The sequence below is a fragment of the Dermacentor albipictus genome, chromosome 1 (assembly GCF_038994185.2).
Source record: "Dermacentor albipictus isolate Rhodes 1998 colony chromosome 1, USDA_Dalb.pri_finalv2, whole genome shotgun sequence".
Taxonomy (NCBI): domain Eukaryota; kingdom Metazoa; phylum Arthropoda; class Arachnida; order Ixodida; family Ixodidae; genus Dermacentor; species Dermacentor albipictus.
Genome location: NC_091821.1, coordinates 455,695,461 through 455,722,053, shown reverse-complemented (window position 1 = coordinate 455,722,053; position 26,593 = coordinate 455,695,461). Strand labels below are relative to the sequence as shown.

General features: G+C 45.9%; 1 protein-coding gene across 2 annotated transcripts in view; it reads right to left on the bottom strand.

Annotated features, from left to right (window-relative positions):
- The window catches only part of LOC139054784 (platelet binding protein GspB-like), a 107,393-nt gene that overhangs the window by 5,369 nt on the left and 75,431 nt on the right, over positions 1-26,593 (bottom strand). For both annotated transcript variants that reach the window (XM_070532395.1, XM_070532396.1), the window contains exons 23-27: positions 22,218-22,282; positions 18,056-18,159; positions 5,793-5,852; positions 3,670-3,774; positions 1,785-1,843 (exon numbers count right to left, since the gene is read on the bottom strand). In XM_070532395.1, coding sequence (XP_070388496.1) covers positions 1,785-1,843; positions 3,670-3,774; positions 5,793-5,852; positions 18,056-18,159; positions 22,218-22,282 — 393 coding nt within the window. The remainder of the gene's footprint in view (positions 1-1,784; positions 1,844-3,669; positions 3,775-5,792; positions 5,853-18,055; positions 18,160-22,217; positions 22,283-26,593) is intronic.

The following is a 26,593-nucleotide window of genomic DNA, read 5'->3' as shown; positions in this document are numbered from 1 at the left end:
AATACAACAATACGTAAAAATACACCCACGTGTGTCGCAACAGTTAATTTATGGAAATGCCGGTGAATGCGAGTGCTAGCCTTCGAGAACAGCAATGTACCGATGTCGATACGGCGCCGTGTCGTGGCATATACAAATTTCTGTGTGCACTATAACAAACGAATAGTTTACTTCAAATTGATATGGTGAAAACTGAACTACCCAATCAGTTTCTTTCATCCCAATGGCCTAATTAACATCAGGTCAGTCGCTCAGTTCCACCAGCAGTAGATACACGACCTCGGATATTGTGATAGGCTTAGCCTCGGCTCATTGCGATCGACATCGAATGATGAGGGCTGAAGTTCGTGCGTCCATCAACGCAACACTACTTGCCTCCGATTTCTTGCCCGTCCACATATTCCGTAGCTTTTCGTCACGATAACTTCTCACATCAAACACTAACACATCAAACACATCCCAACATGCTCGGCGCATGCCTTCTTTTACGTCATACCTAAATGGAACCACTAACTGAGGAGCAGGCACGGCTTGTGGCACGACAGAATAAACAAAATTAAATTTTAAAATATTAGCTTAATCCTGAAGCCTGGTGTTTTCAAGAAATGGCAGAAGCGCGAGGAAGAACGCACTCAGCAAAGTTTAGTTGGATTTGTTGACGTGGGAACATCACCGGCGTTGCCCTTTTATAGCATCGCATAAATGCATAATTTATTCCCTGCATGTCCCAATAGTATCGACGTTATCTTGGCACTCACTCACGCTAATTGTATTGTATTGTATTGGGTTTTATGGCGCATAAGCAACTTAGGCTATCATGCGCCAAACACATGGTATAACTTATTTCAAAAGTTGGGTATCCTTAGCGAGGTCCTTGTCCAGACAAGGACTCTGAGGAGCCCAACAAACCAATTGAAGACCTCAGCCTTCTTCTCTGGACTGAGAAAATGGGTGAGGTGCATCATAAGATGCGTGTAAAAACCGGGTAATAAATTTTAGAATAGTTGTCCTGTAATATATTAGATTGCGTTTAGGATCGCTGCGTCTTTCAAAAAACTAAAAACAGATTAGGTTTCTACTAGTGGGTTATCTCCTAAAAGCAGACTGGGATGGAAGGGAATGCGTTCATTGTAAAATACAGTAAAATGTTTTTTCCTTAGCCGTTCGAGTTGTGTGCACGAGAATAAAATGTGATTTACAGTGAGTTCGTTGCCACATTTCTCACATAAGGGTTTGTCTTGTTTTTTCAGTAGAAAGTTGTGTGTTACGTGGGTGTGTCCGATGCGCAGGCGGCATAAAATTATTTCAATAAAACGTTCCTGATGCCTGCATGATCTCCATTCTCCTAGAGTAGGTTTTACTAAATGTAGTTTGTTGTTTTCTTCGCTATTCCATGTACGCTGCCATTTTACTCACTGGTTTATCTGCGGTATGCATTACACGGTCTTTCAACCTAATTATTTTTTAATCGAGGTTACCATATCGGTTATCTCTTCGAACGCTGCGCCAAACATCTTTTGTTCCATGTATCTTTGCACGACCCTCAGGTTCCTCTCGTCCTTCTTTATTGCAGAATATAGAAGCACAACTTAATACGTCCTCAGAAACCGTAGACGTACCTGCTTGCACAACATTGCTAGTCATACAAAAGCGGCGGTTTACACTTTGGAGCTTGGTAAGGGCAGTTATCTGGCACTAAGGAATTGTTAAAAATGAAGACATACAGGCTGCACATGCAAACAAGAAAATGAAGAAGCTAGAAAAAACACAGAAGCATGAGTTACCTATCTTGAACAAATGTTTTCCTATCGGTGCTATCTTGAGAATAATCGCTGCAATAGCTCTGCAAAAGAACGAACATTTCAGAACTGATGAACACGTCATGGTGGTTTTCATGCGAATAGTAGAAGACGCGATCACTGGTTTTTTTCTGGGATATAGTAAGCAAGAATGGAAATCGCATCTATTGTTAAAATAAGTACCAACATTTCTTTAAGACGTCAATGCGAACCTTGCGACATTGCAATAGGGCGAGTACGTTCTGCGTGTTGAATATTACTGTAAATAGTCCGCATTCGAACTTTCAAATCTGGAAACAAGCCACAACATAGGGGTAACTTATTTCATTTGATCTGACGGCATTTCTTGATGCAATTCTGGACTCCTAAGTTTTTTTTTTCAGCATTTTGGTTTTTGTATCGTACAGCATAAAAAAAAGATAGAGCTAGTGCTTCCACCCGTCACTCGTTCACACAGCCACTGAACGTGACATTGTGGAAATCTTTCACCATCCTTCAAATTCGAGACGATGCAAATCAACTCAGAATTTCAGAGTTCAGAGTTCATAATTTCATTATATCTAGTAATAAACTAGTTACTTTTACGGTCATTCCATCATCCTGCAGTGTGCGCTGGTAGGCGCGATAGTTGCCACAAACAGAAGTAAATGCAGCGTTAAATGCTGCACACTGTTATAGCCTGCATACCTAGAACCTCTAAATTTGGTTAAACCTTTAAGTATTTTTTCACACACTGCCATACGCCAAGATAATGTATGGAACCAGCTTCAAAGAATGCACTGCCATACTAAGCCCCGGATGGCATTTCTCGGGTTGCATGAGTCCTCTTCACAGGAGGCAATAACAGTCACGTTATTGTGAGAGATACTCGAATGGCGTGTTCACTTTCATCCATGAAAAGCTTAGAATATTGTTTGCCCGGAATACAGCGCCTTCATGATATAGCGTAAACTAAATGCCGCCACACCCTGCCAAGGCCACCACGACAATGCTCCGGAAATGCGTTTCTCGCGGTTTCTCCTTCAGAAAAGACTGGTGCGTTGCCATGCCCGAGCGGTGGATAATTTTCGAAGTGCGCAAATTCGAAGGTGACGCTAAGGAGCAGTTCTATCTACAGTGCGAAATGCAGAAATCTCAGAGCTTCCACTGGACGCTGAAAATGAAGAACGCGTGCGTGTAGCTGCTACTTGCGCTTAAGTTCGCAATCGAACTACTTGCGCGATGGCCTAGAAAGCTACTAACTTGCCGAAAGAGCTGTTGCAGAATTGCGCTTTTATCGCGCAAAAACTAAAACGGAGTGAGCTGATCTGTAAAGCGTGTCCGCAAGCATCATACTGCCTTTTTATTCACACATAAACTAGGCATAGTGCATAACTCGCAGCTTTTGCACTAGCGGCTGAACAATAAGGATTGCAGAGTGCGCATTTTACTGTCTATTTTAGTTACTCGTAAGAAAATGCCCGTACTGAGTTTTAGGTGCGTTGTTCTATATGACGAGCACCGGAAGCTTTTTATTTTTGCATGACATTAGTGACTAGAGTGGGTGTTGGGGCGCAAAAATAATAGCAACATGGTGTTTTCCTTGTTTTTCCAACTCGGGAAACATGAATACTTTGTTTAGCGCAAAAGTTCCGACTCGAGGACTACATTGCTGCGGAAAACATCATTTTCATTTAGAGACGACTCTAAGCAGGTTGCCCCATCGGCATTCAGATAATTTCTCAGTGATTCTCACGTCAACATCCTCGCGGCGAGAATTGCTATAAAGCTGGAGAGAATATGTGAATATGCGCTATCGCGTTCAGGTCGCGAAAGCTGCCCCTTCGGCCGCGCTCCTCTAGTTTCCTTATGTTGTCCGGTTTTAGTGTACCAGTGCATAGTAGATGAAGAACGTCTGGTCAGCGGTCATGTTCAAATGCTGGAAGCGGTAGTCCTTTCCCAGGTACCGCTTCGTGAACAGCCTCTGCTGAAAGTCCTGAAACCACGGGAAACACATTGCATAAAGCGCACGCACGAACGAAGCCGGCATTTCCAATATACTATTTGAAACACACAGAACACGCGTTTGACTAGCCTGCATGTGCGATTGTATTTATACGTGACCAGCTCCTACTTTGTTATTAGCCCTTTCATTGAAACAGAAGTGGGGTATTTCAGGCCCCGAATGAACATCCAATATGAAAAACAGTGGCAGCGCTCGCAGCCAGCATTGCGGCAGTAGCCGCATATTCCACACATAACTTCTCTAGAAACCGAAAATAAGAAGTTTGCGTATGAATTGGACCGTATATCTTGAATGGGCTAGTTTAAAGTGCCTTGCTTCCGTCCTATGCAAGTTCGAGTTGGAGCACACGCCGCAGAATAACCACCCATAGTGGCCAACAGAACTCTAGAGAATACATGAATATGTGTTAAGAACTTACTAGCGGAAATTAAGTACCAGCATTCCCCTTGTTCTAAAGTACTGCTATGCGTTTCGGGTTTGATAGTGTTGCGCTAGAAACATGAAGGAACGTGTGTATGGGGACTCATCCTGTGTGCATATAATACCTCACGGGTGTTTCCCAGCTCATAGCAACATGCATTGAAGTAAATGCCTAATGAATGATTTTTACTTGAAAATTTAAATCATGTCTGACATATATATGACACTTTTTTTCCTGAATGTATGAGAGACGCACAATTTCCATTTATGAAAATACTGTTCTTTTAACTTTAGGCGTCATTAGTCCGCTTCACAACATCAAGGCGCAAGTTTGTGACACCTGTGGGAAAAAGGGCATCTGACGTCCACCGCCTTGTCCTTGAGTGACGCTGGCTAACACCGCCACGATTCATCTTAGGCACATACGCATTATACCCGAGAATGTGGCTCGCTTTCAATTGATTTTATTATTAAACAACTCCCCGGCGATTACGATACTCACTAACGGCATATTTAAGCGCAGCTGTACACATGTTTTCGTTCGGCGGTATATTGGCTGGCGCGGGCAGTCTGCATTGTGCGGCCCGTTGCACGACTGGCGCATGTTGCACTTTGCAAATATGGCGCTACTGACTCACTAATCGGGAGATCAGGAGAGGAACGGCTTGGGTGAGGGGTGGGCGCGATTCAGAGCACCCGCCGTAGACAGCTCCGCTCATACAGCGCGTTCCAACAGACGACGCGCGCTACTCTGGTGCCATCTCGTAGCAATCGTCGTTGCAAAGGCCTTCGTGCGCAGCACTACGCTCTTCTTCTCGTGGTTTCGGCATGCCCTCCTCCTCCGCTTTGCTCCTCGTGATCTCTTCGCTCTCGCCGCTTTTTTCATCGCCCACTGCGCTCCGCGTTCGCTCTCATGTTTCGTGGTGCTCGTTCGCTTGGTTACCAGGTAGGACACTGACGCTGGAACGGGCGCCTATAAGCCGCGCTCTGAAAACACCTACTAGGTTAGGATTCATCGATGAAGACATCAGACAGCAAATTAAAGAAGCACCATAGTTACATACTCAATTTCAGAGGAATCACTCTTTCGTCTATGCCCGATCAGAGACCCTTGTGAGCTTTGGATAATCTAACTCTCTATGGACAAGAACAATTGATTGCAGCCATACGCACATATTTCAAACATACGCACAGATTGCATCATCAGTATGCCATCGAGTGTGCTCAGCAATAATGAGTTACGTGTTGAGATACAGATAAGATCTTGCGAGCACTTCCACTAGCTATACCACTATTTGCTGCTGGACTAGTTGATGTATACTTCTTAAGTGGGAAGGAACCTTGGCCATCTCAAGAAACGACAGTACGGAAAAAGGCGCACAGGACGGGCCAGACGCCCTTTCCTTCCTGGTCATTTCTTCACACGGTGAGGTGTCTTTTTGCACCGTAACATGTATGAACTACAGAAGAACAGTTTGTGTAAGATAACATTTCGTGTGAGAAACTGTGTGTCTTTCTTTCTTGGCAGCGAAATTCTTAATTCCGTCAAGACAGCCCGGTGCACTTACCTCGAACGCGACGCGTAAAGCGGCATTTTCTCCAATTCTCGTGAATACATATGGTGCATGCTGAAAGAAAATAGATGACGTTGGAATAATCACTGGCGCTATCTTTCAGTAAAAAAAAAAAATTCCTTGAAACTACATGTGAATGACTTCCCGTCTCGCTGCAGAATAAAATCGCTTTCTGCGAAGTGGTGAAACAATGTTGAAGTGCTAAATGTTATCACCGTTCTACTCAGGACCCGACAACACGTTTGGTAATTCGGCGTCGTCTGCTATCGTGACTGGTTTAGCGCAGGCATGTCCTCGTTTGTACCTGATCGCAAGGGCGAAACAACCTTTGAATTTCAAACAATGCCGACAATAGCTTTTTGGGGCACACCACAGAACATATTGTTAGCGTGAGCACGCCTCGCTTAAAAAGTGTGGGATGCTAAGGGCATGTCGTCTAGGTCAATGTAATTGCCCTTATTCTCTCTGTCAGTAAGTTGGTGCATTATCCTCTGCTTTCGTTGTCCACGTTCTGTACACCTCCAAACCTATAATTTAGGACATGACGTGCGCAATACAATATGTACGAAATTCGTGTGTTATTTTCACTCGAAATAACCATAACAGGTGATAGTAATAGATTACACAATATTACGTGAACGTGTACAGGCTACGTTTCGCACGTAAAACTTTTGCAACAAGCATCGCAAGGGCGTGCTATCTCCGCATCACTCTTTTTCTAAAGTTGATCTTTGTCGGGATCTCAATATCAGGTTTGCAGACAAACGCCAACACACACCTTCCCCTAGCGAAGAGGGCGCGTCACCAGTTGTCCGGTGACCGGCACACTGAGGCGCTCGCGACGCCCGCGAACTACCTCGCACTCGATAATATTGCTCCTCGTATAGCCATTCTAACGCAATGGCTCGACGGTCGGGTAGACAAGGATGTCATTAATGTTACGTGGTGAGCAGCGAAAACAGCGACAAGGACACCCTGGGTGTTGTTACGAGCACGGACGCCGAAAGTTTCTGTAGGTTTTGCCATCGAGCACACCGCTAACCCTGGAAGATATTTAAACTGCTATTATTTGTTTTTACATCATCTAGTCTTCCGTGTCGAACCCTTCAATATGGCTCGAGCCTCAAGCAGACGCTGTTGAAGGTCCCCGAAATCCTGTCCCCGTAAGAACTGCAGGTAGCAGCTCGTAGCAATTGTGGGCAGCCGCGACAACTAGTGGCAACGGTGGGATATAAATCTATATAAATATAAACCATGCGCAACCCTGAGATAAATGGGTAACCATGTCACTTAGTCTGCGACTCCGCGGCTACTATGGTCGTGGTTCACAGCTTTTACCTAGGATGTTCAGAGGTGAATGCACCTGGAATAACAATTTAGAAGCTCGCAGTGTATGCCTTCTGGTCGTAAAGGTATCTATTAAACGTCCTTTCGCCACACTTGAGACGGAAGCGGCCGCATCACCTGCGCTTCCTCCGCAGTACCCTTACCTGCTCTCAAATAGGTCAGATCAGTCTGCGCTTGCAAGGCTAATGTTTGGGGAGGCTAGCGTGATGGCTCCAAGGAGATCTAAAGCTCGTGAGTTGACTGCAAAAGTAGTCGAGGAAACAGCACTAACTGAGGCGGGTGGCTTTTGCGAATGTCAGAAAGCGGAGATCAAAAGTGCTGCCGCGTTGGAATTGCAGATGTTTGGATCCTAACAAGCAGAGGTAGCGATAATGGCAGCGGGTGAGTTATTGGAAGAGCAGTCGCCAGATTTGTTTGCAGCGCCTACGTGGTAAAGCCTACAGCGTCTCTTAAAGGTAGATAGTTCAGCTAGGATGTCCGAGCAAAGAAAGGCCCCTAGCCTGCAGAACATCCGAAGCAACTTACACGAAGGTGTCGCGCACAGAAAACGTGAATTTTTATGACAGTGGCGGCATAATTTACCGAAAGTATGTAGATCGCAGAAGTGCCACATTTGACCAGCTACTCATGCCTCAGGCTTATGAGGCAGGATCTTCTGCCTTTGTCGCACGGAAGCTCACGGGCTGGACACTTAGATGTGAAGAAAACTAAGGATAGCATTTTAGAGGAGTATTATTAGCCAGGTTATTTCCGTGACGCAGAGCAATTTATAAGTACTTGCAACGCATGTCAGCGCGTGTTGAAGCCGGATGACACGGCAAAAGCGCTGATGAAGCTAGTGATCATCACTGAGCCCTTTCGCAAGCTCGTAGTCGACACAATATGCCCACTTCCAGTAATAGCCTCGGTATAGTTAATAGCTCATGCGCTCCTCTGGATACTCGAGCGAGTTGGTTCTCTCACCGAAGCACAGTCCTTTTTTCGCCTCAGTGCTCCCTTCAGTTGATAGTCGTGTTGTCCACTTCTCTACTCTTGTGTCCTGTCTGCACGCCTCACTTCTTTTTTGCATAATGAGTCCTACAAAGGCAGCGTGTGTTCTAGTAAACCAACCACGGCCTTTCTAGAATCATGTGGGGTAAGGCTCATTCATAGCTCAGTGTAACATCCGCAGTCCCATTCCGTAGAGAAGCAACAATCTGTCATGAAGGCCGCGGTAAGAGCGTTATGCTTCGAAAGGAAGGCCCACTAGGAGCGGTTCTTGCCTGCTACCATGTTTGCGTTGGACTGTGGCGCGTGAGCGCGTGAACGAACCGGTTTTTTTCCACCAGAGCCCGTATACGGGCGCTCTCTGCCAGTGCCGCTACGCATGCTCCACAAACCATGGTAAAGGCGCGGGGAAGACCCTCTCGTGATCGCTTACGTACTTAAGCTACTAGAACGGTTAAGGAAGTCACAGAAGCTGTCAAAAGAGGCCATTTTTCAAGCAATGCATAGGTACAAGGTGTATTACGACCGCACAACCAGGACCCGTCAATGTGAAATCGGCACTAAGGTAATGATTTGGCCACCATCGCAGAAAAGCAAGCTCGAGGTGCAGTCGGAAGATTCCGCAAACGCGGGTGAGAAATATTGAGGCACGAACCACGTTATGAGCCTTCCTAGAAAGCGGAAGATACAGCAGAGTCATCACTGTAATCTACTCAAACCTTACTGGGAACAGTAAACAGCTGCGTGCGTAATGTAAACGCTCTCGAAGAGGTTCCGGGGCTCGCGTTAGTCACTAACGGAGAGGCTAGACAACAACTAGTTAAGGAACTAGTCTCTAAAGCACAGCTGGAGCCTGACAGCTCTGCAGGAAATCCTGTAAAAATTTCGGGACTTATTCACAGATACACCAGGAAGGGCACCTATTCTAGTAGACGACCTTGAGCTTCTTCGGAGCCAGTACATTCAAGGGCTTAAGAAATGAGATCATGGATGCGGAGGTGAAAAAACATGTTGACTCTAGATGTGATCGAGTGTTGTGAGAGCGATTACACCTGGCCTTCGATCTTAGTTGATGTAATGGGCAAGGATCGGCGTCCATGCGTAGATTGCAGCAGGCTAACCGCAATCACTAGAGATCAAATTTATCCCGCACCAAACATCGAACAGCGCATTCAGGAACTCAGTAGCACCTGATTCATTTCTACTCTAGTTTTCGTTCGATGCTTCTGGGACGTTCCGCTCACAAAGCGGGCTAGAAGATATGCCGCCTTCATATTGACGTTGGGAACGTTCGACCCGAAGGTCAGAAGCTTCGGTTTAAATAATGCACCGTACTGTTTCTCACACCTTATGTACAAAGCATTGTGAGGACAGGAAGAGTTCGCCTTGCCTCACTGAGATGCTGTCGCCATATATTCTGCATCCTGGTCGGAGCATATGCCACATCTGAGGGCAGTGGCCAGCTTTCGTGAAGCACATTTAACCGTCAAGGCACCAAAATGCCAAATGGCGCAAACGAAGTCACCTACATCGGTCGCGTAATCGGACATGGCCTTTCGCCGTGCCTCTGACAGCTGGCGGCGATAAAAGATTTCCCGCAGTTGCACACTATTGGATCTTGCCGTTGAGTGCGGGAGTTGGCCGATGTTGAAGAGGATTTTCAGATGAAACTGAAGGTTTATTTACATAATTTACAGTAATAGCACAAAGTGAATAACAGTAAAAAAATGAATGTATGAAGGAATGCTTGTGTCTGCTGCCTGGCTCGCTTTTAACCCCTTCGGTGTCTCGGGGTCACGTCATTTTCAGCCAATCGCCCAGCCCGCTCAGGTGTCGTGATTTTCCTCCAATGACAGGCGCCCGTTCACGTGCAGTCACATTCGGCAGATGGGGTCGCTCCGAGGGCGCCACTGTGACTTACTTACGGGTGACTCACAAGCGGTGTTGCCTCCCCGTCCTAAAGCGCTCAGCTGGTGGAGACGGGTTGTTTTCGAACGAGCTTTTAGAGCTGCAAAAGAGCTTTGCTCGGGACCAAGATTACCTTGAACCGTGCCTGGCTCCCGTTGCACTTTCGGGAAAAGTCAAGCAGGGGTGGAGACCTTGACGGGCGGCACTTGCGGTGGGGGTCGCCAACTTTTCTGACAGGTCCAGGAGCGTGTTAGACGTGCTCCTGCACCCTAATTGGAATGCGACGGCGATTGGATGTGGTCGGGGAACGCGTGTGATTCCAGGAAAGGGGTGCGAATCTAACCGCTCCTCCTCCCCCCGGTAGTTCAGAATTGCCGGTGAACTCAATTCGCTGGCCATGAAGAACGCTGATGGAACATGTGGGGTACTGGTGACGAGGCTCGTGTTGCGAATTTCGCGATCCCGGGCCCTGGAGAACATACGTAAAACAAAGGACACAGCATAGCCCTGCACCACGTGCAAGCGCAGGTTCTTCACCCCTGACTCGCCAGGCTATGACTACGTAAAAATGAACCCTGTTTTTTTTTACTTCCCAATTTTGATAAATCAATTCCAACCACCTTTACGCGGTCATAACTTAAGCAGTCTAACTTAACGAACAGCGTGTTCTTACCCTATCGCAGTGGCGTACTTATCGCACGTACGGTTGCCACTGAACAGTCGGGTCAACTCCACAGGTACGTAATCACAATCGCGCTAGCTTTGTGGTCCCTACTCAGAACGCGTACTTGCGTCGTACGCAAACCTTTCATCATCCTTACTCACGTTTCTTCCTCTAGTGCCTACAAGACACGTACTTTAACGAACAACTAAACTTGCGTCACTTATGCGCCCCGCAGAACACTTAAAAATGCGTCTTCCAATAACTAATTCCACGCACGCTTACTAGAGAAGTCAAAACACGCCCGTCCTCATCACACACGAGTGACCCAGTCATAAACATTCTACGCCCTTCAGTCCGCACACGACACGCGCTAATGGAACTAAGAACGCTTCTCAGTGCAAACTACGCACTTACTGAAAACCTACGCGTTTAACTTTAGAAACTTCGAATACCACAGACCTCTCACCGAAAACCTTGAGGCTTGAATTTACTCTTAAGAAAAAAAAAATCTACTGATTAATTTACACCTCGTGAAACTAAAGGTTTACATATAACGCATCTTTCAAATCTCGGAGCTTTTCAAACACCACCATAAACAATGCTTATACCTTACATATTGAAATAAATTCAGTCTCAAATCGCGAAAATTTTCATATGCTCAAAAATAAAACAAAGCGACATGTTTCACTTCTACGGAAGCTGTCTTGGTCTCCCGTTGCAAACGTTTACGACGAATTTATGCTTTTGAGCCGTACTCGAGGTGGTCGCGGTTCGAAAGCGATTCTGGCTACCCAGGAACAACAAAAGGACCAACACCCTATCAGCTCCTTCAAGGCGTTGCAGTGTCTAGTCAATTTGTATCCCAACGCCAGGCTTTCATCATGAACACGACTGACCGCGTCGTGACTTCCTACTGCCTCACCTCGCCTTGTCACTTTGCACTCCTTCGCACTACATGCTGCACCCCGAAAAGAACGACGCAACGACGAGGAACATAACAGCCCCGTGCCCTTTGTCCGCGTCCGCGCAGAACATGCTTCGCGGTCTCTTTTCGACCTGTGGCTCGAACGTGCTTGATACGCCAACGTCGTCAACGATGACCGCAGCTTTCTTCGTGCCCTGGCTTTTTGCGTTGTCGTCGTCTTTGGCTGCGCTACATTATTCACCGCATTCCGATCTTTACCGTGCTTCTTTCTACGGCGATTTTTCCTCGAACTCCTTTTCATGCCGCCTTCTCGCGCCTCAAGCTGTCCGGTACACACCTCGTCGGCCTGGATCACTCTCCTACCCGAACAGTCTGAGTAATTTTCATTTAAACCAACTCTCTCTTTCCCTGGACTGACGGACAGGTCAAATGACTCTGGAACAAAGCAGCAGCCTTTACTCCAGCTATGCTACTCGCCCTCTTGCAAACTTCACTCTACTGCTTTGCCCAGCTCACGCTGTGCCTCGGCACAGAGCTCGTCGGTATCGATCGCTGTTTCACCCTCGCAGTCCGAATGATTCATAACTAAATCATCCCTCTCTTGGCTAGCTAGACTGCAGGACAGGTGCACGGATGCCTGAACAATGCAGTTGTCGTCCCTTGAGCTACGCAGCTCGCAATCCCGCGAAATGCCCTCAAATGCATTGTCCAGCTGGCACTGCACTTCGGCACGCAGATCTGACTCCACATGGGTGCCCTTGTCTGTTGGGTCAGCAGTACTCTGTACATGGCTAACGACCTCGTTAACATTACATGCGACGCACATGCGCGGCGACTCTGCCAACTCGTTCCCAGTTGGCCTAGCGGGCTCTACAGTAATCTGTTGGCAAATCACCTCGTACCTTTCACTACGGTCTTTACCGGCCTCAGTTGTCACTAAGACATCGTTAGCAGTTAGCCTTTTCCTTTTATCTATGAATGTGCTGCTAATCTCACAAGTACTGCTCCACTCCTCAGCTTTTGGCGAAGATCCGCTAGATGCTTTTTCATTTTTTTTGCTCTGTACTACCTACAGAATTTTCAGACAGCGATTGTCTGTGACTTCACCTGCCGGAAATCTTGTATCTGTTTTTTTTCAATGGTGCCATCTCTTATACTTTTGCCGTTCTCGCTCACGCTCACGCTTAGGTTATTGACGGTCAAACTTGCTCTCACGTTCTTGACGCTCACGCTTGCTCTCACGTTCTTGACGCTCACGGTCCCATGTTTCATGCATCATCGCCCAAGCAATCTGAATGCTTTCATCATCATTACCACTATCTTGAATTGTCTTTTGGATAGCTGGCTTTTTCATCTTTTCGTCTGCCTCAACTTCCGACTCGTCGCACAATAACAACAAGTCTGACTTCAACGAAAAAACCAGTCAAAAACACAAAGGACAAGAGAAGAAGTTCACGACACAACGACTGGTTTTTTTTGCCGGGAGTACGAACATTTAGAAAGACGCCCAGGGATGAAGAAATGCTTTGCAGAAGGGTTGAAATCTGGGCCAATTGGTACATACTTGAACGAAAACTTCTTCTCTTGTCCTTTGTGTTTTTGACTGGTTTTTTCGTTCAAGTATGTACCAACTGGCCCAGATTTCAACCCTTCTGCAAGTCTGACTTCGTCAACCATCTAAGATCCATGGAAGCTGCCCCGACTGGTGGTTAGAATTGTTTTCCTTAAATGAGTTGTGCAAACACACAATATGCAACAAATTCCCGATTCTAGAGCTATCAAAATAAGTACGCAAATTTGAAGTCTGGCGAATCAAAAGGAAAAAACCACGCGCTCACTCACGGATGCAGCACCACGCCATCTGGTTCATCTGTCCGCTGTTCCCGCTTCCCCGGGACTCCCTGCGTCGAAGGCTATTTCTTATTCACTGTTCTCAGTTCCTCAGGACTCTTTGGGTCAAAAGCTCTTTCTTCTTCGCTGCTCCCAGTTCCTCAGGACTTCTTTGGACGAATGCTCTTTCTTCTTCGCTGTTCCCAGTTCCTCAGGACTCTTTGGGTCGAAAGCTCTTTCTTCTTCGCTGTTTCCAGTTCCTCAGGACTCCTTTGGACGAAGGGTCATCCTTATCGCTGCCACCAGTTATTGGATCTTGCCGTTTAGTGCAGGAGTTGGCCGATGTTGAGGAGGATATTGAGATGGAACTGAAGGTTTATTTACACTAGCTACAGCAATAACACAAAGTAATGAACAGTGATAAAGTCATTCATGGCTGGCAGCAAATCGGAGGCTGCGGCCCGTGGCAAGAAGAACGAAAAAATGAATGAAGGAATGCTTGTCTCTACTCCTGGTCTCTCGCTTTTAACCCCTTCGGTGTTTCGGGGTCACGTCATTTTCCTCTAATGGTAGGCGCCTGTGCGAGTGCAGTCACATTCGGCAGGTGGGGTCGCTCCGAGAGCTCCACTGTGACTTACAGGTGACTTACAACCGGTGTTGCCTTGGTGCTGCCTCCCCGTCTGAAAGCACTGAGCTGGAGGAGACGGGTCGTTTCCCAAGGAGCTTTTAGAGCTCAACTTCACTCGACACCAAGATTACCTGGAACCGTGCCAGGCTCCCGTTGCACTTTCGGGAAGGGTCAAGCAGGGGTGGAGACAATAGCTCGACGAGCGGCCCCTGCGGTGGGGCTCGCCAAGTTATCTGACAGGTCCGGGAACGTGTTAGACGCGCTCCTGCGCACCATAATTGGAATGCGACGGCGATTCGATGTGGTCGGGGAACTCGAGCGATGTCAGGGAAAGGTTCCGTATATAACAAGACAAACACAGACATTCGATCTTTCTTAGGGGTCACCGTGTACTATCAGCGGTACATTCCCAGGTATTCTGAAATAGCTTGCGCTCTTACTGATGCTCTTCGAAAAACTGAGCTACAGAGTGTCCTATGGGAAGAAAGAAAGGCATCCTCTTTCAACGCCCTGAAGAGCGCGCTGATTAGTGAGCTCGCGCTGAGATCGCCGGACTACACGAGGGGATTTGTGGTTCAATGCAATGTGTCGCACTATGCGGACGGCGTACTATGCCAAAGGGAGAAAGCTACAAGGAACACCCCGTTCTATTCCGAAGTTGTCAACTCACTAGTCGAGAACAGGCGTACAGCGATAATAAGAAAGTGTGCGCATGTCTCGGGCGGGCTGTTCAAAAATTGTCTTCCTATATTGCGGGCTCGAGGTTCGTTATTGGAACGGAATATTGTTCTCCTAAATGGTTGCAGACAACGTCTTGTAAAAATGGCCATCTCGTGCGCTAGAGTCTCGCTTTACAGCAATAGTTTTTTTAGATACGCTATAAAAAAGAGTTTCTCAATGGCAATGCCGATGGCTTGACTCGGAGTCCCTAGATCGAGAATCAGCCTCATACGTTTGCCAAAAGTCGTGTTTTTTCTTTTTTTTCCTGGCGTAAGATAGGCACGGTCTTAACTTAGTAGACGTATTTGGGTTGAGTTATGTCTTATGAAGCGTATAACAAGTTCCTGTGTGCTTTTAGTGATGCTGTAAGTTCTATAAAACTGTCAATTTTGAGTGGCAAATAATCCTGGTGGTGCTCCGCGACAATTGGTCTCGCACTTGAGGACTGAGTGGATGATTATCGGTGTAGTTCTGCCAACGGGTGCTACGAACGAGAAAGTGTTGTAGACTCGCCGGAGGCATCAATACCCCGACCGATACGTAGAGCGACGTGGGAAAGCGCCCACAGTGTTTCATGCTTGAGAGAGCTGTGCGACAACCGGCGACCACTACAAGCACCGACTTGCGTCATCGCTAGCGCCGTTTACGTGAATGCGACAGTGGCGCATCACATTTCCAAGCGCATTTGGGAAAGGCGATGCGACGCCGTTTACATGTAGTGCCTTAACTCTCGCGAGAACGTAGCGCCACATGGTGTCGTATAAGGGAAGTGTAACCGACTTCCGGTGTAACTGGTTTCCGGTAGTAGGCCGAGTGCACGTTGGTGGTTACGTGCCGTGAAATAGGCAGTTTCAGCTTAGCGTAGGCAACTTATAGCGTACGCTATAAAGCGAGATCTTCAGATCTCAGAGGCCATATGCCGTCGTTGCGGCTATTTTCAGACTCTAGCGATAGGTAGCGCTGACATCTCGAACGTTTCTTTCGTTAGGCTTCGACTCGTTCTAAACGAGAAGCGATCTCGAAAACACCACAAGGGTATCCATAATACTCTGTCATCGAAGCGGCCTGAGACTAAGCGAAAGCCGCTTACACAATCATTCGCTGCGAACGAAGTGCATTTTACAAAAGAAACGCCAAATTCAATACGAAGCGGGCAGCCGGGCCCGCCGCCATCTTGATGGTTAATTCCTTCCCATCATTCCTAATGCGACGGTCCTACGTTTACTTGCTCCGCGAGAGTCGACTCGCGCCCGTAAATCTACCCTCGCCTGGCGCATTGATGCGATGCGCCTTCCTAGCGCACTACTGCTGTTTACATGAATGTGATGCGCTAGAAATGCGATGCGATACGGCGCTGTCGCATTCAGGTAAACGCGGCTACTCTGGCCAGCGGACTTCCTCTCCTGGCATTGGGATCCCCTTTGGTGGCGGGGCAATCTATTATGGTTCACTGTGTGCGGCGAGGAAGGAAACGGATGCCAAGCGCATTGGACACGACGTGCCTAATCGCCACGCTCGTAACAAGATAAAACTTGTCCGTCAGGTGTGTTCGACGGGATCATGCACCAGTGCGAATCGCACTCTCCACTATCCTCCACTGAACCCCTCTACGCCAGTGAGCGATTGTTCTCCGACTTCGTGTGTGTGGATTGGCCAGCGTGTTGACCCAACGTTACCGGCGTTCCCCATCTCTACAGCAGTGCGTGGTTATTATCCGTATTACTCTGTAGCGGTGACCAGTGTGCTGACAAGGCCATCTACCAGGGAGCAAAAGAATGCGGTTGCCCGGATGGTGTAGCCTATAAGGAGGCCAGTGAAACGCGACATACAGATCTCTTTGAGTGCCGGAGCACGCACGCGAAGCGTTTCTGTGCTTTTTGTCTTGGAATGCACCGCTCACTCGTAACGATGCAATAAACTTCTTTTATTTCTTTTTACATCATCTCGTCTTTTCTGCTGAGCCCTTTCCTATGGTCGATCTGGTTCGAGCTCGAAGCAGACTCTGTTGAAGGTCGCTGAAATTCCGTCCCTGTAACAACTGGAGGCACCAGTTCGTAACAATTGGTGGCAGCTGTCACAGCCTGCAGCCGCTTGTAAAGTTTTAGTTTCCCCGATAAATGCTATGAAAAGGAACGCAGACAGAAATTGATGACTGTCATCCACAGAATCATGTATGTCGGAATGGGAAGGTTTCTTTTTCGTGAATGCTTGCTGTTATTCGCGGTAGCTTTGTTGCTTTGCCTTATAGGTCTGTCATGACTGTTTGCTCGTGACGACTACAATGTCGCTGCAGCTCAACTTTCATGTGCATTGAGTGACGCGGTGAGCGGCGGCTTATTTGCGCGTGCGATCGGTAACATTTCTTGCGTAGAAAATTTTCAGCAGTTGAGCGCTTTAGCACAGTTGTATGATTAGCTAGCCCATTTGTGAAGAGAACACGAAGTGTACGGTGCGACAAGCATACATATATAATTGTTTAGTTATCTTTGGAAGGAACACGTCGAAAGTAATTTTAGGCTTTCTATACCTGCTTGTACTTCTCAAAGTAAAGCATAAGCTGTAGTAGCTATGAAGGACCAGAGAGCGGCAATACTGTGCGCTAAGGATCTATCTCTTTGTACAATAAATGTGTGCCATAAAAATCAACCAACACTCATATGAGAACGGTCACTCCGATGACGGTGGCCAGTTGTCAGATCACAGTGAATTGCTGAATAATCGCTCATGCCATTCAAGAAGGTACAACAGCGTTTGCTTTCGGCGCACAGTACGATTACACAAGTCAATCTTGCAACAATATCTGCAACTGCATTCTATAGGTTTATTTCTTGCGCACAGTGACAATTAATAACAACAATAATTATCGAAAAACGTTCACCGCTAAAAGCCAAAGCAAAGTATGTGTAATAAGTAAACAATTTGGCTCGCGCAACACATTTGGTCATTTTTCGCTTTCTGCTTTTGTATTGATCAGAGCTAAACTGAAAAGCGCAAGCTCACGTGCAATCGTGCTTCACAAATATGCTACGTGAAAAGCTCACTGTTGACCGATGGAATCCAGCCTATCTCTACCTTACAAGTGGTACAGACATTCCTGCCCTCAGCGGCTGGTTTTTTGTCAGCGAGCGCTTATAAACGGGAACTGCGCCATCTTTTACTGAATTAAAAGTTATTTTGCTCGCAGCGTCCAAACGAGGCGTACTGTGCTGCAAAGGCTAATCACCGACTACTTACTGAGGTGTACTTACGTAGTTATTAGCGCGATATTGATTAGAAAAGCAGTCTTCCTTTGTTTTTAACGCTTCAGACGTTTGTCTCGTCCAGTAGACGCTGAATGGTTTGTAAAAGTTTTCTGCAGGAAAAAACAGCGAAAGAATTGAGCTTGAGCAATAAGTAAATTACGAGGCCCTTATATTCCGTGAACGCCTTACACACGATCAACAGCTAAGCAGACCGGCCGCTCAATGACGCAAACTTTCGAATTTCAGCGTATTCTAAAATTTTGCTACAGCGGCGTTTGCAGCCACTCTCAGAGGCCGTACACAACCCTGTGTGGCAATTAGAGATGGGGAAATCGCGAATTCAATAATATGGCGGCATTGTACAATGTTTTGAGTGACGCCCTCAGTCAAAACCACAAACAATGGAAGGTGCTGAAAAGCGTTCCTGTCTCACTGGAAGCTAAAGAGAGAGAGAGAGAGAAAGAAAGAATAAAAACAACAAAAGAGAAAAAAAAAGGTGGCAGGTGTCTTTTTTTTCTTTTACTGCGATCACATTTACTGTGAACTCTTTTACTCCAACAACAGCAGCATCGATCTGTTTTGATGGACCCCGCCACGTACGGTTTGCTTGCTCTTTCGCTCGTATAATTGCGCACAACCACCAATGGTGTCCAAGTCCAGCCAAAAGCCCCACGGCCAAGAAGCGGCCATTGTGAGATAGGTGGTAGAGGGAGGTGTGGTTGGTGAATAACGTGATAAATAAATGTAAGAAGATAACATACAATGAAACATCGGAAAAAATATTTAAACTATATTTATATATTTTAACGTAGAGAAGGCAAAAATATTTTAAAACCAAGATGCGAGTTTTCCTTCGGGATGCAAATATATTTTGTGCATATCATAGAATTACGGATTACACAGCCTGAAAGGTGACACAGTTTTAAACATTACGAGATGAGATACATAAACTTTTCGTTATAGTTGCCAGCTGCTATGATTCCTTTGGCAGGCCTCGATTGGGTTAAAACCACCTCAAACGGCATACCTACGTTCTTTAGTTCTTGTGTACAAAGCCCGCGTGGTTATGCGACCAATGAAAACCTGCAGTGCCGCCTACGGTACAGGTACGATATCATTTTTTTTTCTGTAAATCAATTGATATATCGGGAACTTTGCCCATGTGAAGCGATCAAACTACTGTGCAAAATAGAAAAAAAATGGGGGGGGGGGGAGGCGGGCTTGTCGCTTCTTGTTGTGACGTCGTCGTATGACTGCCGGTTTCGGGAACCACCTCATTCTTAGCGCAATGTCTGTGTTCAAGGTGTGCGTCATGGATAAGGCTCGTCATCCCCGTCGTGTACGCCTCGATCGTTTTCACCGTCAACGCTTTTTTCACGACAACGACGTCAAACAATAAATGCACAATAGAACGCAAGATTTGTGCGACCAACTATGCGCTGTACACGGCGACATTCTCTACTGCTACCGCAATGGCAGCTGCGGTCTCTGAAGTACATGTACAAAAGCCACCGCCACTGTGGTCTGTGTCCGTCGCAATACATCTGTTATTACGCCCCTGAGCCTCGTGAATGCCCAGTGCACATTGCTAGAGTAACGGTAGTTCAAATAGAACTGACGGTGATAGCCAATGTTTTGCTTTCAGCACTGATAGATCTCTCCGTTGGTTTTGCGCACGTTTGCATGTATACCGCCTGTTACGTGACAGGAACTTATGAGTTACAACTCTAGAGAGAAGCCGCTAAATGTCAAGGCTGTTATATCAGCAAGTTCGTGTGCTTTAAGGCCACCTGCATGCCCAGCAAATTGCTCACTGTATCTTCAAAACATGGTTACACCTGATCCGGTTTGTAAGGGCGAGGTGTAAACGAGATATACGAATAATGGACATGAAGTTTTTCTGTGAACAACTTATGACATGCCGTGCTATTTAGAATCACGAGGCGGCCTGATGACAGCACAGTAACGTCGACGACCACAATGCATTTGAGGGACGCTCGGCAAAGGGGCACTCAGTTCGGGCATTTTAATTGATATTGCAGCAAAATAGCTGCGCATACGGCAGAGGAAAGCACAGCGCATAAATTTGGGGCTCTAACGATTTTGCTAACCTACTATTACTGAAACATGCGTCAAATTATGAAGCAAGAGTATGCATACTAAGATGATGGTGTGCGCTCTATAGACTAATATCAAATTAGTATTTTGTACTGCCATAACAAACTTCATTCCAAAAGGTTGAAGGCAACAGTTCAAGAAAATGAAGTCAATTTCGTAGTATTATGTTCGTAGTGTGATTCCTTGTGGGCTTTCGAGTGAGTCATTGCTTTTACCGAGTAACTAAACCTCTATTTGTTGAACACTCAGCCATGTGTCACACAAGTTAATTACTGTCTGCGGGCATTACAAGACAAGCGAATGTCGACATTTAGCCCTGCTTAGGGAAGGCGCCGCGTTTAACTTCCCATCCGACAGGGTAGTGCCTTCAGTAAAGTGGTCGTGCTTCGCAATACTCAGTTTATTGAAGCGAATTATGGTAACAAGAAATCATTTCCTCCACGGATCAGTGCCCGTTGGGTTTTCCCATGCCACCACTGGACAGCGTTGGCAATAAAAGTTACGTTCATGTATATACGGATGGCGCTGCAAAAGAGGTTAGTAATCAAACACAAAGAAGAGCAACCTATTAGGAGAAACCTATTATCTCTCTCCATAATGTCACCAGGGCTCAACAGTTAAAAGCCTTCTGCCTTTCACAACATAACTTCCTAAAAGAATTTTGTCAATTGGCTGACATTTCCTTTCACTAACGACCTGTACCCAGAACTTACGTTTTTAAAGATATGCTTAAACATAGCATTTTTGAGAGAAATGGGAGCAGCATGCAGTGTTCATGACAATAGGCACCCTCAAAATGGCACATACATTATCTCGAAAGAATGATGAATACCATTGTTTGTGGAAAGCTGCAAAAAATTATAGTTGAAACTCGAGTGAGTGTTCCTTCTACCTAGCCCTGTCTGTTCAAATTTTTATGTCAAGAAAGCAGTGTCGCTGCCTAGCGAACATCACATCAAAGAATCCCGGTGACTTAGCCCTAGCAGTTAACTATGGCTAAAAGAAGGGGCAACGATGACGGCTAGAAACGACGAACTCCTGGAGCAAGGTGTTAGACCGGGCTAGTTGGTATTCCATGCTGATGTAACTAGCGCAAAAGTGTTCACGGGACACTAGTAAGGCGACAATGACAAGCACTGGATTAGGGACCTCAGCCACAAGGGCGCACTTTTTCCATAAAAAAAAACAAATTATCATGCTTCACCACACTAGGAAAACAAAGCACCTGAAGTAAAGGTAACGTTTGCTGTCTTGCGAAAAAGAACAATGATTTGAGTCTGCAAACGTTTCATCACATTTAGTTAGAATTATAACATGGTTTTTATGAACGCTATTGAAGGTTTGATCGCGCAGTTGATCCTCCATTTTAGCACAATAATGACTGCAATCAGCAAATGGAAAAGTTAGAAGGAATCTACACAGATAAATACTTGGAAGTAGTTTCGTACAGAGGCTGGAGAATAGCGCTCTCGAAAAAGCAAGCAATTTAACGTCGCTAATGGCCTTCCTTGTGATACGGTTTGCCGTAATGCTGGTTTGACTGCACATAACTCCCAGTTGATCTCCAACGCCGAACCAACAAAACGCGATGTCAGAAATGAAACTTGCGGATTACTAGCTAAAACACCACGCAAATGTATGTTCATGTAAAGAGTATGCAATGTAATTTTTGTTTTAGAGCCGCTGAAAATATTGTTTCAATGCAAGAAATTCAGGAATGTGCCGCATTTTTCTTTCCTGATTACGCCAGCACCAGCATCTTGCCTCTTCCTGAGCACACTAACACACATTTTCGCGTGACTTCGAAAACGAAAGAAAAGTTTTTGTGTCCCTCATAGAACACGCTTCTTTTGTTGCCCTCTCCACTGATAGCGGGTAAGAGGTGCAGTACGCGGTCCTAGGATACAGGTATCGGCAATGGGCTCACTATTGGGTATTTACTTGTTGGTGTGATTTCAGTCACTTTTCTATGCAACTTTGCGCATGTTTAGTTTTGCAGCTGTAGTCTTGAAAAGCAGTACAGGAATTTGCTGGAAGGCGCATCACGTACCGGGAAATGTTTCACGAAACAAACAAACAGCGAGGCGGTGCCCTATGGTGGGAACGTGGAACATCCTGGGAAAAAAAAAAGGTTAAGGAGAATTAAAAAGACATTCCAGTGCATTTTTTTAGCGGTCGCTTATGCTCCATGCGGAACTAATTTCACCTGTTATGCGAACTTCAATATCTAATATTACCTTACATTCAATATTACCTAAGGAATTCGGAATGGGGGCCGGCGATTGGATATTGTTACCTTCTAATTTCTCCCTGTTGCGAACTAATTCAATAAAATGTGGGTTTAACGTATTCAGTAAAGCATTACGTAGGTTGTACCACTTCCAGAGTAAAGGCTAATATATGTGTGTAAATACAGTGGGTACTCAGTTAAAAAAACGAGAACCATGTGCGCAGCTTGCGGGATGCCCAACGGATTCTTGTAACTTTGACGCAGGCTTCTTTGTTGAGTCCAGACGACTCGATTTCGTAGACCCCTGCACCAATCACTTCGGCCACGACATATTGCCTAGATACTTGGTGCACTCACTTGGAATGCGGTGAGTGATATCAGGCAATGACAAGTATGGAGTCTCATTTGGTGTAAGACGATACTACACTGAAGAGGAAAATATTTTCAACGTTACTATTAAAATCATCTTCAGCCTATTCAATGTCAGGATTTGGTGATGCCTGCCGTAGGTATTCCAACTTATTTTTATTCTTCTGTAAGTTTCGCTCTCGTGACCGGTGTACCCTGTGAGTAACTGACCTGGATAATCTTACTCATGCGCAGACTCTATAGGCTGACTGGCGATCGTTAATTCTTGTTCTTTTTCGAGGCAATCGAACATTAGCTTTCTTTTCCGCACAATATTCTTCAGCCATATTCTTACACTTTCCCAAATAAAATCCTTAATTATTTCTTGCAAATTTTCCTTAGCGCTTGTGAACAGGAAAATGTGGTCTGTGAGCGGAAGGTTGTTAAGGTAGTCACCGTTGATCGTTACTCCTAATCCTTCCCAGTCCACAAGCTTCAAATAAAATAAATTATGAGGTTCCGCGTGTCAGAATATCGATCTGATTATGAAGCACGCCGTAGTGGGGGACTCCGGAAATTTGCACCACCTGGGGTTAATTAACGTGCATTTATATCCAAGTACACGGATGTGGTCGCGTCCATCGAAATGCGGCCGCCATGGCCAGGATTCGATTCCGCGACCTCGTGCTTAGCAGCCCAGCACCATAGCCGCTAAGCCAACCACGGCATGTTAAAAGCTTGAATACTTCTTCAAAGCATGTTGTGATAGCATTGGGGAGATTGTGTTTTCTTTCATTAAGGAAAAAAAAGCAGTCAAAAACGACGCATACAGGAAACACGCAAGAGAGGAAAGAGGCTTGACCAACTAGCCCAACAACGTTTCCTACTAGTGCTTCCTGGCATAACGTCTTTCTTGATGGGTAATTTTCTACCTTTTTGTGGAGAAGCAAGGTACCTTTGATAATTTTGTAGATATGTTACGTGATATTCACACATGCGGCCTGTACTCCTTGATCACTCAATGTGTTTATGACCGCTGGCATTTCTGCGGAATCAAATGCATTTTCATAACCTGTAAAAAGCATATAGAGAGGTTGGTTTCATTCCGCACTTTTTAGTCCCCTGATTGATAATATAGATGTGATCTACGGTAGAATACCCAATCCTGAAGGCTTCCTGTTCTCTTGTTTGATTAAGTCATTTGTTTGCTTGAATAAATTACGTAGGTGAAAATTTATTACAATGCTGAAAATCAGCTAATAGCTTATAATTATTCTATTTTTTAACGTCTATCTATAAATGGTGCAATGTTGGTATTTCTCCAGCTCTTAGGAACGCTTTAAGTCGTAAACCATTGCGTAAAACAGCCGCGAGCTGTTCGAGCATAACAATGCTTCCATGTTTGAATAAATAGACTGTTATTCTACCTTCTCCTGATAATTTGTGAGGCACACACCGGGCAGAGCCTTTTTACCTTCAACGCTAGATATACAGGGAGGCTTGACTTCCTGCTTGTCAATACTGCCAAAGAAGGTTGCGTGGCTTCTCTAGGTGTTGTACAGCTCAGTACAGAAGTATTCGGTTACTTTTGATGTATCATCGAAATTGCTGATCACATGAATCGTCTTATCTTTCACTGCATAAGTGTTGCCCTGTCGTATGCCAAGTTTCTTTCTCGGTGATCTCGCGCTCCGGCAATTTTTTACTGTTTCCTCAATCTTGGCGATATTATAATTGGACATACCACTTCCGTTCTTCTCGTTTATTAGCTTTGACAGTTGAAAAGTTGTTTTCTGATCTCTCAAGCTAGATACTTTAATTCTTTGTCGTCATATTATTCGGTCACTTGTTTATATTCAATATTAGAGTGACAGAAAGATGAGCTATTCGGTAAGAATTCATAATGCAAAAAGGGTAAGGCGTGCAGACACGGACACAAGAGAAGTGGAGAACACGAACGCCGACTGTCCATTGAAGGATGCACTGAGGCGAAAAAAGAAAGAAGACACAAAACTCACCTGCGCATGCTCTGGAATGGTCGCACCACGTGTCATTTAGGTACAGACCGGCACGTGCGCCTGATTGACACGTGGTGCTACCATTCCAGAGCATGCGCAAATGAGTTTTGTGTCTCCTTTCTTTCTTTCGCCTCAGCGAGAAGACGACGATCCCGCCGCAGCTAGAGGCTGCAACGAGGAGCTATGACCAAGGTACACAACTCAAGACCGTCCAGCAGGTCTCGGCAGCACTAGAAAGGTAGCGACCGCGCGAAACCGAGGAGAAGGGGGGCAGCACCCCCAGGAAGGGGGCGGCGGCCCTCTCGGATGCGCGGAAGTAGCGAGGAACCAAGACCTCGAGGAGCACAATGCACAAGACTGACGTAGTGGCCGCGTCGCGGTAAAAGCTTGTCCTCCCTGCGTAGAGGGAGCCTAACCGACTCTGCAGGCATTTTCACTAAAGTTCTTCTCTCTCTCTCAGTGCATCCTTCAATTGATAGTGGCGTTCGTGTTGCCCACTTCTCTTCTCTTGTGTCCGTGTCTCCATGCTTTACCTTTTTTTGCATTATATATTCAGTCACCCTTTTGTAGTTTCAGAAAAGACTCTCACTGTTAGAGGAGGCCCCACTGGCCAGAAAGCACGCAAAAATGGAAGGTTTTAGAGTTATTTCTTATGATTTAGATTTTTTCTTCATTGTGCTTTTAAGAGAGACGGTCAGTTGCTAAATTACGCAGTGCAATTTCAGCAAATTATATACTGACGAGTGCAGTATGACATATATAGACAACTCTGTGTTATCTACGGTTTAGGTTCCCTACGAAGAATGAGTAACATTGAGGACAATCCATGCGAATTAGAGGTATAGGTTCATAAAGCGTGGCAACTCTTATTTGAAGGCACACGTGGCAATGAGTGATTTTGCTTGCGAATATGAATGTTATCTGCAACAATAAAACTGAGCGTAGGATTCAGCGATGACTCAACGTCGTCGCCACTGGTCAAAAGGCAGTTTACAGGTTGTTAATTTAGCTCTTGAGACTGTGATAGCGCGAAATGGGCATTCGCCTATAGTGCAAACCTAAATGTTCCTCTTACGCAATATCCTGCGCGGGCGAGATGCGGCTGCCACTTATCGTAAAGAAGTATAGGGTGGAGATTTTTGTCGGCCTGTTTATCAGAGAATTCTGGCATGCACTGCGCGTTTCCTTCCATCATGCAGTCATCCTACTAAACTACCAAACACGGCTTGTGACGAAAAGGGCGAGTAGTCGAATGAAATGGAGCAAGTCTTAAGCACCTTTGTTCCTCCAGATTAGTTTACTACTACCCGCAATGCGGAAATAGCAATTATTATTCAGGGTATGCTAGAATATTCTTCAACACGCACTCATATTTATCGAACTATCTTGTGTAACTGCACGATCTTCTGCCTAAAGCGCTCGAGGAAAATAAGTTCACTGTTTTCCACTTTACACCAGCCAGCCACAGTCGCATCCTCCCTTCAGGGCTTGTGCAAAGTTCGGCGCAGCGCTCTGAGTCTTCGCAGCAACTTAGTAGCCCTACTTGGATGCTAGAAATCTAAGAGTGGCGGCATATCGTTAACACACGCAGCAGACATGTTACGCCTATTTCCTATTTTCTTTTTCATGCGCAACTTTCTTGCCCTCTGACGATGCATCGCAAGCTCATTAGTGTTGCGTTATTTTACTATTTTGATTTTATCAGTGACTCGGCGTGTGAGAGTGCCGTCACGCGAATGCAGTGAGCGAAAGCTCGGCACGCTTTTAAAGCAGACGAGCACTGAGGTGTGCTACCCTACACACTTTCTGTTTTCCATCTCGCGACACTCA